Source organism: Tachypleus tridentatus, chromosome 13 (assembly GCF_004210375.1).
Source record: "Tachypleus tridentatus isolate NWPU-2018 chromosome 13, ASM421037v1, whole genome shotgun sequence".
In the NCBI taxonomy this organism is placed as follows: domain Eukaryota; kingdom Metazoa; phylum Arthropoda; class Merostomata; order Xiphosura; family Limulidae; genus Tachypleus; species Tachypleus tridentatus.
This window is the reverse complement of record NC_134837.1, coordinates 10,729,711-10,744,504: the sequence shown is the minus strand read 5'-3', so window position 1 is coordinate 10,744,504 and position 14,794 is coordinate 10,729,711. Positions and strand designations below refer to the sequence as shown.

General features: G+C 31.5%; 1 protein-coding gene and 1 pseudogene across 2 annotated transcripts in view; one reads left to right on the top strand and one right to left on the bottom strand.

The window, feature by feature from the left end:
- The window catches only part of LOC143237619 (atrial natriuretic peptide receptor 2-like), a 60,826-nt gene extending 47,630 nt beyond the window's left edge, over positions 1 to 13,196 (bottom strand). The window contains exons 1-5 of the mRNA XM_076477067.1: positions 13,139 to 13,196; positions 12,022 to 12,103; positions 8,365 to 8,485; positions 7,079 to 7,144; positions 1,807 to 1,887 (exon numbers count right to left, since the gene is read on the bottom strand). Of these exons, the coding sequence (XP_076333182.1) occupies positions 1,807 to 1,887; positions 7,079 to 7,144; positions 8,365 to 8,485; positions 12,022 to 12,103; positions 13,139 to 13,196 (408 nt within the window). The remainder of the gene's footprint in view (positions 1 to 1,806; positions 1,888 to 7,078; positions 7,145 to 8,364; positions 8,486 to 12,021; positions 12,104 to 13,138) is intronic.
- The window catches only part of LOC143240069 (atrial natriuretic peptide receptor 1-like), a 460,913-nt pseudogene that overhangs the window by 291,203 nt on the left and 154,916 nt on the right, over positions 1 to 14,794 (top strand). The gene's annotated exons all lie outside the window — the stretch shown is intronic.

Sequence of the window (14,794 nt, the reverse complement as noted above, 5' to 3'; positions counted from 1 at the left end):
ACATACCGCTGTACCACTGCGAGGCCGTAAAATGATAGACAGAAAAATATATTTTCGTTAAGAAGTGCATAAAATACCGAGGTCACAGAAAAGAGAGAAAAGTTTATTTTTGTGTCTTACGATTCGATAAAAAGAGACAATTCTCAACTGAGAACACATTAAGTAATAAAATCATAAAATAGACATAGGGGGACCTACTCTCGTCCTCTTAATAAAACAGAAAATAAAAAATATATATGCAAAAACGGCTCGTTTGGGTTGAGAAAATATTTTACATAGAAGAGCGAACAACGTTTCGACCTTCTTCGGTCATCGTCATTGTAACACAACAACACAACCCCTTTCAAACATGTGGTCAGCTTCCGGTCAATTACCTCTTTCTTTGTGAACCTGACGATGATCGAAGAAGGTCGAAACGTTGTTCACTCTTCTATGTAAAATATTTTCTCAACCCAAACGAGCCGTTTTTGCATATATATTTCTCAACAAGTGGGTTTCTCGACATCACTGATTAGAAAATAAAAAAGTTATAAATTAGAAATAAAATTTTTAACTCCATTTTTCAGATTCTAATGATACAATTGATGTGAAAACTGATGTGAATGCCACATATGGTTATTCATATGCACGATAATTTAATAGCATGCACCACACTTAATTTTTCTTAAGCCATTTTGATTATGAGCTGTTCTCTGTTAGTTGAGCTAAACTTACGTGTACCAGCTCATTATTTGCTGTTTCTTTTAGCAAATATGTTACTGATTAATATTATTAATTATTTTAACAGTTACTAAATATTTAATAACAACGACTCATAAATTTATTAGATATACATTTACGGGTCATATGTATAGTGCGTGTATAAGAAATGCTTTTTGTTTTGTTTCTTTGTTGTCAAGTGCAAAGCGACGTAATAGGCTATCTCTACTGAGTCCAGAACTTGATTTCTAGGGCTATAAGTTCTCATATTATCGGCTGGAAAAGAGGGCTAAATAAAAAGGGAAACAAATAATATTTATTATTGGGCAGTAAAGTAATATTAAACAAGTACTGTAAAAGTTTGATCGTCAATTGTCTGTCTGACTCATAACTACTAGTTATAAATAAACATAATAAACGTATGGAGTTTCAAATAGAATAATAAAACATTTAATTGTTACTTTATCAAATGAAACTGTTTACACTAATACAATGTCCCCTTGACATAACATAGTTTACCTACGAAAATACAAACACCCACAGTAAATGACAACTAAGTTATTTAATACAATACACGGATCATAAGCAGTCTACGTTTATATTTTGGGACTTACCCAACAATGAATATTTACTGATAATCTGTCGGGAAGTACAACTTCTGTCATCAACTGCTGTGTAATTGGCTGAACTTATAGAGTTAATTACATAAGATACGCTATACATCAGTGCTACATTCAGTATTCTATTGTTTCCCTCTATTTTGGAGTGAATCTTTGTTCAGGGACATTTACAACAATATTTTCAGTGTAAAACCCACTCCGATTATAGAAATTGGTGAATGAAATGACCCAGCCAGTGCGTACAAAAAAACTGAAAAATAGAAAACGTTCTCCAAATTTCACAGACGGTTAATTTTATATAATCCCTTAGTTTATTTGTTTTTCACAACACCAGTTGTGACTTTGTTAAACTCAGATGTTAAGAGTCCGTTATAACAGATACAGGTGAAACACATTCTGGTGTACATTGTGTCATGCACTTTTGGGCAGTACACCTGTCTGACTTCTACGAACACGAGTTCACCTAACTTACACCTGTTCTATGTACCTGTTTCAGTTCTATCAGCACTGCTCTTGCTAATTCGATCCTTTTATGTTTCTGAAGACGTTTCACGGCAACGACGTTACCCTATAAAACATCAAACCCAGTTATCAAGTAGGGACACAAATATATAGGAAAAATATTTATATATATCAAACCCAATTATCAAGTAGGGACACAAATATATAGGAAAAAATTAATATATATCAAACCCAGTTATCAAGTAGGGACACAAATATATAGGAAAAAATTAATATATATCAAACCCAGTTATCAAGTAGGGACACAAATATATAGGAAAAATATTTATATATATCAAACTCAATTATAAAGTAGGGACACAAATATATAGGAAATATATTTATATATATCAAACCCAGTTATCAAGTAGGGACACAAATATATAGGAAAAATATTTATATACATCAAACCCAGTTATAAAGTAGGGACACAAATATATAGGAAAAATATTTATATTTTTCAAACCCAATTATAAAGTAGGGACACAAATATATAGGAAAAATATTTATATTTTTCAAACCCAATTATAAAGTAGGGACACAAATATATAGGAAATATATTTATATATATCAAACCCAATTATCAAGTAGGGACACAAATATATAGGAAAAATATTTATATACATCAAACCCAGTTATAAAGTAGGGACACAAATATATAGGAAAAATATTTATATATATCAAACCCAATTATCAAGTAGGGACACAAATATATAGGAAAAAATTAATATATATCAAACCCAGTTATCAAGTAGGGACACAAATATATAGGAAAAATATTTATATATATCAAACTCAATTATAAAGTAGGGACACAAATATATAGGAAAAATATTTATATATATCAAACCCAGTTATCAAGTAGGGACACAAATATATAGGAAAAATATTTATATACATCAAACCCAGTTATAAAGTAGGGACACAAATATATGGGAAAAATATTTATATATATGAAACCGAATTATCAAGTAGGGACACAAAAATACAAGAAACATATTTATATATGCCAACCCAATGATGAAGCAGGGACAAAAAATAATAGAGATGTACAATATATATTACATACTGTTGAACTATGTACTCAAGAATTATCACACCCTTTATCAACAAGAGATGTAGAAAGTACATTACATACTATTTTACAATGTACTCCAGAACTATCATACCATTTATTAACTACAGATGTAAGGCATATTACCAACTGCTTAACTATGTACTCTTGAATTATCATACCATTTATAAACTATAAATGTAGAATGTACATTACATACTATTCAGTTATGTACTATAGAGCTATTATATGCTTCATTAACTAGAAATGTAAATTGTACATTATATAGTGTTTAACTATGTACTTTAAAACTATAATACACTATGTTAACTACAGATGTAGAATGCACATTACACACTGTTTAACTAGGTACTCTAGGATTATAATACCATTTACTAAGTGTAGATGTCGAATATAAACTACATACTATTTAACTACATACTCTAAAACTATACCCTTTATTAACTAGAGATGAAAAATGTTCATCACCTACTGTTTAACTGTGTACTCTAGAACTATCATACCCTTTATTAACTAGATATATACAATGTACATCACCTACTGTTTAACTATGTATTCTAGAACTATCATACCCTTTATTAACTAGATGTATACAATGTACATCACCTACTGTTTAACTATGTACTCTAGAACTATCATACCCTTTATTAACTAGATATATACAATGTACATCACCTACTGTTTAACTATGTATTCTAGAACTATCATACCCTTTATTAACTAGATATATACAATGTACATCACCTACTGTTTAACTATGTACTCTAGAACTATCATACCCTTTATTAACTAGATATATACAATGTACATCACCTACTGTTTAACTATGTACTCTAGAACTATCATACCCTTTATTAACTAGATATATACAATGTACATCACCTACTGTTTAACTATGTACTCTAGAACTATCATACCTTTTATTAACTAGATATATACAATGTTCATCACCTACTGTTTAACTATGTACTCTAGAACTATCATACCCCTTTATTAACTAGATATATACAATGTGCATCACCTACTGTTTAACTATGTACTCTGGAACTATCATACCCTTTATTAACTAGATATATACAATGTTCATCACCTACTGTTTAACTATGTACTCTAGAACTATCATACCCTTTATTAACTAGATATATACAATGTACATCACCTACTGTTTAACTATGTACTCTAGAACTATCATACCCTTTATAAACTAGATATATACAATGTACATCACCTACTGTTTAACTATGTACTCTAGAACTATCATACCCTTTATTAACTAGATATATACAATGTACATCACCTACTGTTTAACTATGTACTCTAGAACTATCATACCCTTTATTAACTAGATATATACAATGTTCATCACCTACTGTTTAACTATGTACTCTAGAACTATCATACCCTTTATTAACTAGATATATACAATGTACATCACCTACTGTTTAACTATGTACTCTAGAACTATCATACCCTTTATTAACTAGATATATACAATGTACATCACCTACTGTTTAACTATGTACTCTAGAACTATCATACCTTTTATTAACTAGATATATACAATGTTCATCACCTACTGTTTAACTATGTACTCTAGAACTATCATACCCTTTATTAACTAGATATATACAATGTACATCACCTACTGTTTGACTGTGTACTCTAGAACTATCATACCTTTTATTAACTAGATATATACAATGTACATCACCTACTGTTTAACTGTGTACTCTAGAACTATCATACCCTTTATTAACTAGATATATACAATGTACATCACCTACTGTTTAACTATGTACTCTAGAACTATCATACCCTTTATTAACTAGATATATACAATGTACATCACCTACTGTTTAACTATGTACTCTAGAACTATCATACCTTTTATTAACTAGATATATACAATGTACATCACCTACTGTTTGACTGTGTACTCTAGAACTATCATACCCTTTATTAACTAGATGTATACAATGTACATCACCTACTGTTTGACTGTGTACTCTAGAACTATCATACCTTTTATTAACTAGATATATACAATGTACATCACCTACTGTTTGACTGTGTACTCTAGAACTATCATACCTTTTATTAACTAGATATATACAATGTACATCACCTACTGTTAAACTATGTACTCTAGAACTATCATACCCTTTATTAACTAGATATATACAATGTACATCACCTACTGTTTAACTGTGTACTCTAGAACTATCATACCCTTTATTAACTAGATATATACAATGTACATCACCTACTGTTAAACTATGTACTCTAGAACTATCATACCCTTTATTAACTAGATATATACAATGTACATCACCTACTGTTTAAACTGTACTCTAGAACTATCATACCCCTTTATTAACTAGATATATACAATGTTCATCACCTACTGTTAAACTATGTACTCTAGAACTATCATACCCTTTATTAACTAGATATATACAATGTACATCACCTACTGTTTAACTGTGTACTCTAGAACTATCATACCTTTTATTAACTAGATATATACAATGTACATCACCTACTGTTTAACTGTGTACTCTAGAACTATCATACCTTTTATTAACTAGATATATACAATGTACATCACCTACTGTTAAACTATGTACTCTAGAACTATCATACCCTTTATTAACTAGATATATACAATGTACATCACCTACTGTTTAACTATGTACTCTAGAACTATCATACCCTTTATTAACTAGATATATACAATGTACATCACCTACTGTTTAACTGTGTACTCTAGAACTATCATACCCTTTATTAACTAGATATATACAATGTACATCACCTACTGTTTGACTGTGTACTCTAGAACTATCATACCCTTTATTAACTAGATATATACAATGTACATCCCCTACTGTTTAACTATGTACTCTAGAACTATCATACCTTTTATTAACTAGATATATACAATGTACATCACCTACTGTTTAACTATGTATTCTAGAACTATCATACCCTTTATTAACTAGATATATACAATGTTCATCACCTACTGTTTAACTATGTACTCTAGAACTATCATACCCTTTATTAACTAGATATATACAATGTACATCACCTACTGTTTGACTGTGTACTCTAGAACTATCATACCCTTTATTAACTAGATATATACAATGTACATCACCTACTGTTTAACTATGTACTCTAGAACTATCATACCCTTTATTAACTAGATATATACAATGTACATCACCTACTGTTTGACTGTGAACTCTAGAACTATCATACCCTTTATTAACTAAATATATACAATGTACATCACCTACTGTTTAACTATGTACTCTAGAACTATCATACCCTTCATTAACTAGAAATGGAATACATAATATCAACTGTTTAACTATGTACTCTAGAACTATAATACCCTTTAATAATTAGACTTGTAGAATGTATGTTATATACTGTTTAACTATGTACTAAAGAACTATCATAATCTTTACTAACAAAAGATATAGAATGTACATTACCTATGCATTAAATATATACTATAGAACTGTCATACCCTTTACTAACTAGAGACGAAGAAATTATATTACCTATTGTTTCACTATGTACTCTAAAACTAACATACCCTTTACTAACTAGAGATGTAGAATGTACATTACATACTGTTTAACCACTTACTCTAGAACTATCGTCATAACCTTTATTAAATAGAAATGTACAACCTGTATTACCTACTGTTTATCAATGTACTCTAGAACTGTCATACCTTTTATTAACTATAGATGTCGAATGTACACTACATACTCTTTAACTATGTATTCTAGAACTATCATATCCTTCATTAACTAGAAATGGAATGCATCATATCAATTGTTAGACTTGCTACACTAGAACTATAATACTCTTTATGAACACCATATGTAGATTATAAATTACATACTGTTTAACTATGTACTGTAGAACTATAAGACATATTATTTACTAAAAATGTAGAATGTACATTACATACTGTTTAACTACATACTCCAGAACTATGACACCCATTATTACCTAGAGATGTGAAATGTACATTAGCAACTGTTTAACTGTGCATTTTCCGATGTATTTAACACATTCTATTGTGTAAAGAATTTAGTTACTCTAATCAGTGAATGTACCTCATAAAGCATTTTAGAAAAACAGGTTTGATTCAGTATCTTACCTTGTAGTGTCCTATGAGTACGAACTGTTGTCCACCTCCAACTCCTACTGGATCTAATAGGCTGCTCTGAAAACCAACACAGAATAGTAACCAAAACTTAATATTGCATTCATTACCAAATAAACTATTTTGAATCCTATACTAACTATGCTGCCAATCGTAGTTCGTCTTAAACTTAAGAAGTCAACTGGTTCTCAACATACTATGCTGCCAATCGTAATTCGTCTTAAACTTAAGAAGTCAACTGGTTCTCAACATACTATGCTGTCAATCGTAATTCGTCTTAAACTTAAGAAGTCAACTGGTTCTCAACATACTATGCTGCCAATCGTAATTCGTCTTAAACTTAAGAAGTCAACTGGTTCTCAACAAACTATGCTGTCAATCGTAATTCGTCTTAAACTTAAGAAGTCAACTGGTTCTCAACATACTATGCTGCCAATCGTAATTCGTCTTAAACTTAAGAAGTCAACTGGTTCTCAACAAACTATGCTGTCAATCGTAATTCGTCTTAAACTTAAGAAGTCAACTGGTTCTCAACATACTATGCTGTCAATCGTAATTCGTCTTAAACTTAAGAAGTCAACTGGTTCTCAACATACTATGCTGCCAATCGTAATTCGTCTTAAACTTAAGAAGTCAACTGGTTCTCAACATACTATGCTGCCAATCGTAATTCGTCTTAAACTTAAGAAGTCAACTGGTTCTCAACATACTATGCTGCCAATCGTAATTCGTCTTAAACTTAAGAAGTCAACTGGTTCTCAACAAACTATGCTGTCAATCGTAATTCGTCTTAAACTTAAGAAGTCAACTGGTTCTCAACATACTATGATGCCAATCGTAATTCGTCTTAAACTTAAGAAGTCAACTGGTTCTCAACATACTATGCTGCCAATCGTAATTCGTCTTAAACTTAAGAAGTCAACTGGTTCTCAACAAACTATGCTGTCAATCGTAATTCGTCTTAAACTTAAGAAGTCAACTGGTTCTCAACATACTATGCTGTCAATCGTAATTCGTCTTAAACTTAAGAAGTCAACTGGTTCTCAACATACTATGCTGTCAATCGTAATTCGTCTTAAACTTAAGAAGTCAACTGGTTCTCAACATACTATGCTGTCAATCGTAATTCGTCTTAAACTTAAGAAGTCAACTGGTTCTCAACATACTATGCTGCCAATCGTAATTCGTCTTAAACTTAAGAAGTCAACTGGTTCTCAACATACTATGCTGCCAATCGTAATTCGTCTTAAACTTAAGAAGTCAACTGGTTCTCAACATACTATGCTGCCAATGGAAAGTCTGCTCATCATCATGCTTGTTCTACAAGGTTTGGTAAACTTGATGTCCTCCCATCTTACTTTCCAGGACATATTAGCAAGTGCTGCTTCAAGCTTCATTCGTCTACATAGTGAACAAACAGGTGAAAGTTATGTGTAGATAGAGTAGGTGTATTTGGTTTTTCTTATAGTCAATAAAGTGTTAAATTTAAAAGGAATAATACCATAAATTAATAATATCAAATATTAATAGTATCATAAATTAATAATGTCATATACTAATAATATCACGAATTAATAATATCACATATTAGTAACGTCAAAAATTAATAATACCACAAATTAATAGTATTATAAATTAATAATATAAAATATTAATAGTATCATAAATTAATAATATCATATATTAATAATATCACAAATTAATAATATCTCTTGTGAAATATTTAACTATATTAGCTATTCGTGCTGAATATATACTCTACTTTATGTAGACACCGATACACTGCTAAATACAGTCATGTGAAAAGTTAGGACACCCTATGAAAGCTTGTGTATATTTGTAACATTTTTGGATATATAGATATTTAATCTCAATTTGAACAATACTGAGAGATTATGGGAATATAACTAAACAATTAAAATTGAAGAAAAGAGTTTTCAAGATCTTCTGTAAATGTAATTCTACAAAAATGCATATTCTAACTGAGAAAAAAGTTAGGACACCCCCACATTTATTCCCACTTAAAATGGCTCAACTCACACACAGGTGTTATCACACCAGGTGCACATGATTAGAAGATCGTTACTCAGCATTTTAACTTGCATGGGAAGTGTGCAAGGAGGAAACCTTTGCTCTCAAGGCCAGACTGAAGTTTGCCAGAGAGAATGTATACAAAGTCCAGGACTTCTGCAAAAATGTTCTTTGGACAGATGAGTCTAAAATTAAAGTATTTGGACACTGGAACAGAGGACACGTTTAGCATAAACCAAATACAGCATTACAGGAAAAGAACCTCATACCAACTGTGAAGCATGGAGGTGGAAGTGTCATGGTTTGGGGCTGCTTTGCTGCAGCAGGACCTGGACAGCTCACAATCATAGAATCCACCATGAATTCTACTGTGTATCAAAGGGTGCTTTAGGATCATGTGAGACCATCTGTAAGAAAATTAAAGCTGAAGCGGAACTGGATCCTGCAACACGTCAATGGCCCAAAACATACCAGTAAATCCACCAAGAACTGGCTGAAAACTAGGAAATGGAGAGTCCTGGAATGGCCGAGTCAAAGCCCAGATCTTAATTCCATTGAGATGCTGTGGGGTGACTTGAAACGGGCTGTACATGCAAGAAACCCCTAAAACATCTCACAGCTATATGGGCTATATGCATTAGTCTTTCCTGAAAGAGGAAAGGTAGCTACTCATTCTACCCACTGCCAACCCTTAGACTACTCTTTTACCAACATATAATGGGATTCAACGTCACATTATAATGTTCTAATGGCAAAAATCGCGAGCACTTTTGGTGCGATGACGGATTCGAACCCGCGAACATCAAATTGCAAATCGATCACCATCATTATCTGATAATGCCGAGCAATGATTCAAATAATAATTTTAAAAGTGCTACAGCACAACACAAGAATTAATTAAATGTTACTTGTTAAAATAACCAGAACACAACACTAGAATTAATCAAATAATAATCGTTAGAAAATACAGAACACAACACCAGAAATAATCAAATGGTAATTGTTAGAAGAACCATAACACAACACTAGAATTAATCAAATGATAAGTAAATGTTAAAAGAATCAAAACGCAACACTAGAATTAATCAATGGCAATTGTTAGAAGAACTAGAATACAACACTACAATTAATTTAATGTTATTTGTTAGAAGAACTAGAATACAACGCTACAATTAATTTAATGTTATTTGTTAGAAGAACCATAACACAACACTAGAGTTAATCATATCGAAAAATTAGAATAACCAATTCACAACACTAGAATTAACCAAATGGTTAGAATAATCAGAACACAACACTAATTCAGAACAAAACTCTAATTTTAATCAAATGATAATTGTTTGAAAATTCAGAATACAACACAAGAGTTAATCAAATTGTAATTCTTAGAAGAACCAGAACACAAAACTAGAATTAATCGAGGAATAATTCTTAAAAGAACCACAACACAATACTAGAATTAAGACAATGGTAATTGTTAGAAGAACCAAAACACTACTCTAGAATTAATGAAATTGTAATTGTGAGAGCCAGAACAAAACACTAGAATTAATCAAATGATAAAATTTAGAACACAACAAAAAATTAATTAAATAACAATCGTTAGAAAAACCATAACACAACGCTAGAGTTAATCAAATTGTAATTGTTAGAAGAACCAGAACCCAAAATTAAAATTAATCGAGTAGTAATTGTTAGAAGAACCATAACAAAACACGAGAATTAAGACAATGATAATTGTAAAAAGAACCAGAACACTACACAAGAATTAATCAAATGGTAATTGTTAGAAAATCGGGAACACAACAGTAGAATTAATTAAATAGTAATTATTTGAAGAACAAGAACACAACACTAGAATTATTCAAATGATAATTGTTAAAAAATTTAGAACACAACACCTGAATTAATTAAATGGCAATTGTGAGATGAACCAGAACACAACACTAGAATTAATTAAATGGTAATTGTGAGAAGAACCAGAACACAACACTAGAACTAACCGAATAATAACAGTTAGAAAAACCAGAAGAAAACACTAGAATTAATCAAATGGTAATTGTTAGAAGAACCAGAACACAATACTAGAATTAATCAAATGGTAACTGTTAGAAAATCGGGAACACAACAGTAGAATTAATTAAATAGTAATTATTTGAAGAACAAGAACACAACACTAGAATTATTCAAATGATAATTGTTAAAAAATTTAGAACACAACACCTGAATTAATTAAATGGTAATTGTGAGATGAACCAGAACACAACGCTAGAATTAATTAAATGGTAATTGTGAGAAGAACCAGAACACAACACTAGAACTAACCAAATAATAACAGTTAGAAAAACCAGAAGAAAACACTAGAATTAATCAAATGGTAATTGTTAGAAGAACCAGAACACAATACTAGAATTAATCATATGATGAAATTCAGAACACAACACTAAAATTAATCGAATGATAATTGTTAGAAAATTTAGAACACAATATTAGAATTAATCAAATAATATTCTTTAAAAGATCCAGAACACAACACCAGAATTAATCAAGTGGTAACTATTAGAAGAACCATAACACAACACTAGAGTTAATCAAATTGTAATTGCTAGAAGAACTAGAACACAACACTTGAATTAATCAAATAGTAATTGTTATAAGAGGCAGAACACAACACTAGAATTAATCAAATGATAATTGTTAAAAGATCCAGAACACAACACCAGAAATAATCAAATGGTAATTGTTAAAAGAACCATAATACAACACTAGAGTTAATCAAATGATAATTCTGAGAAAAGTCAGAACACAACGCCAGAATTAATCAAATGGCAATTGTTAGAAATGTCGGAAGACAACACCAGCATTATTTAAATAATGAATGTTAAAGGAACCAACATTTTGCTTACCTGTACACCAGGAGTCCAATTATAATGCACACAATCGCAAATGTAAAGACAGCAGCTAGAATAGTTTCCCAGAGCGGAAAATCTACAAGAAAAGAATCAGTAAATTCTTCATGTGTTTGTAAGCATGTTCATGCATTTCGGTTTACTCTAGTGTGTGGATTCTGGTTCACACCACTTCACGATGTCTAATGAATTTGTTATGAGTGACATAAAAATGATTTATATTTCAACTGAACAACAACAGTTTTGTTTAAAGGTAACTACACTTCCCCGTCATGTATCAGCATCACTAAACAGAGCTAAAGCAGTTCTTGACGAATGATAAGTAAAAACAATTAGCTGTTTAACCACAAGTATAATGTACATACTTTTAAAGAGATATATATTTTAAAAAATGATCTGTTTAACCATAGGTATAACGTATTTCTAAAAAGATCATTATTAAAAATATTTGTTTAACTACAAGTATAACGTACATACTTCTAGAGGGACAATAAGTAAGAATTGATCTGTTTGACCACAAGCACAACGTACATACTTCTAGAGGGACAATAAGTAAGAATTGATCTGTTTGACCACAAGCACAACGTACATACTTCCAGAGGGACAATGAGTAAGAATTGATCTGTTTGACCACAAGCACAACGTACATACTTCTAGAGGGACAATAAGTAAGAATTGATCTGTTTGACCACAAGCACAACGTACATACTTCTAGAGGGACAATGAGTAAGAATTGATCTGTTTGATCACAAGCACAACGTACATACTTCTAGAGGGACAATGAGTAAGAATTGATCTGTTTGACCACAAGCACAACGTACGTTTAAGACAGCTGATTTCTATAGAATGCTCTGTTTAAATACACATACAATCTTAATTAAAATATTTACATACTATGTTACTTTCTACATACGTGGAGTAGTTACTGAGTAAATTCTTGAGTAGCAACAGTGAAACATGTTCAAGTTGTTATTCTTATCTGTATACGTTGTTTTAAATATTTGTTTGTCAAAACATTCACACACACCTTATTTGCATAAAATTCTTATAATCCTTTTCGAAACATATCAATAGTGCTTCAGACAATTTCTGTGTACTTGGTGTAGAATCATACCTCGTAACGTGCCACAAGTCATATACATTACAGAGATTATATGAAGCAAAAGAGACATTGCGAGAACAATTGGATAACCCCTGTGTACTGTGTTTACAGTCCTGTAATGTCATAGGAAAAACTACTGCCCAAGATAACCGTGTTTTGATAAGGTTATCATGTCAAAGTGAAAAAGTCTTGCAACACCTTGCGACATGAATGACATGAACACATTTATCTCAAGGTATCCGAAAGAACAGTGAATATAAGATTGGCCAAACAAGGTTATTTTGCAAAAGGGGCCTACTGCAAACCAATATTAACCAGAATTTACCAACGTCATCAGTTATTTGGACAAGACAGTATGTCAACTTACAGTTAAGACACTGGTGGCATGAAATATTTCCATACGAGTACTGTTTGCGGCATGTTAAAGATGAAAGTAGGATTCGCGCTTGTCGTTTGTATGGAGAATAGATAGGAAAGGCTGTCTTTCCTACAGGGAATGCACAGTGGGTGGTGCAGTACATGTGTGAGCAGCTCTTCATTATGGTTAAAAAACTGTTTTTTGTGATGTCAATAAAACTGTTTTTATAATCTCTAGGGAAACGTCAATGGCACTTCTACAGGCTTCAGATGAGACAATATTTCTTAATAAGTTTGGCAACAAATATGAGTTCCAGGGTGTCACTACCCACAGAACGGGTATAGTACAAGATTATCTAAACGAGAATGACATTACAAGATTGTTATGGCCAGTAAATTCTACAGACTGTAATCCTATTGAGAACTTTTGGGCAGAACTGAGTCGAAAAATTCTTAACAATGACTCTAAACCACCTAGTGCAGCGTTTTCTAGTGACAATGTGGGAATGAAATCACGGTGCACTACATCAATAGCCTCATCAACAGCATGTTTGTTTGTTTTGAATTTCGCACAAAGCTACTCGAGGGCTATCTGTGCTAGCCGTCCCTAATTTAGCAGTGTAAGACTAGAGGGAAGGCAGTCATCATTACCCACCGCCAACAATTTTACCAATAAATAGTGGGATTGACCGTAACATTATAACGCCCCCACGACTAAAAGGGCAAGCATATTTGGTACGACAGTGATTCGAACCTGCGACCCTCAGACTATAAGTCAAGCGCCTTAACCCACCTGGCCGTGCCGGTCCCTCAACAGCATGTCAAGTCACTTTGCAGAGGTTAATAGAGTGCTGAATATTTAATATAAACTGATATAAGGTGTTGTTTACACTACTTATAGTAATTTGATGTTATATTTGTCATTATATGTATATTGGTAACATTTTGTGATAAGTGAAATTCTGAATTACCCATCTAATTTGATAAAATTGTTTGGTGATCTAATAAATAGTTCATGATATCCATAGAACCATTCTCATTATGCAAATTACATATGTAGGTGTTTCATAGAAGACACATGTCTTAATTCGACAATGTTAGGTTTATTTGTATTGCATCTTATTAACAATGCTTTATTTGTTACAAAATACGTAAACATTTTGGCCAAGACTGTATTAAATATGTAACTTCAGACACCAACTAATAAATATGAAACAATCTTTTAAACACAAGATAAACATGAAGTCTACTTGTTAAAGTCACGTATTACGTACAGTCATGTGAAAAAGATAGGACACCCTATGAAAGCCT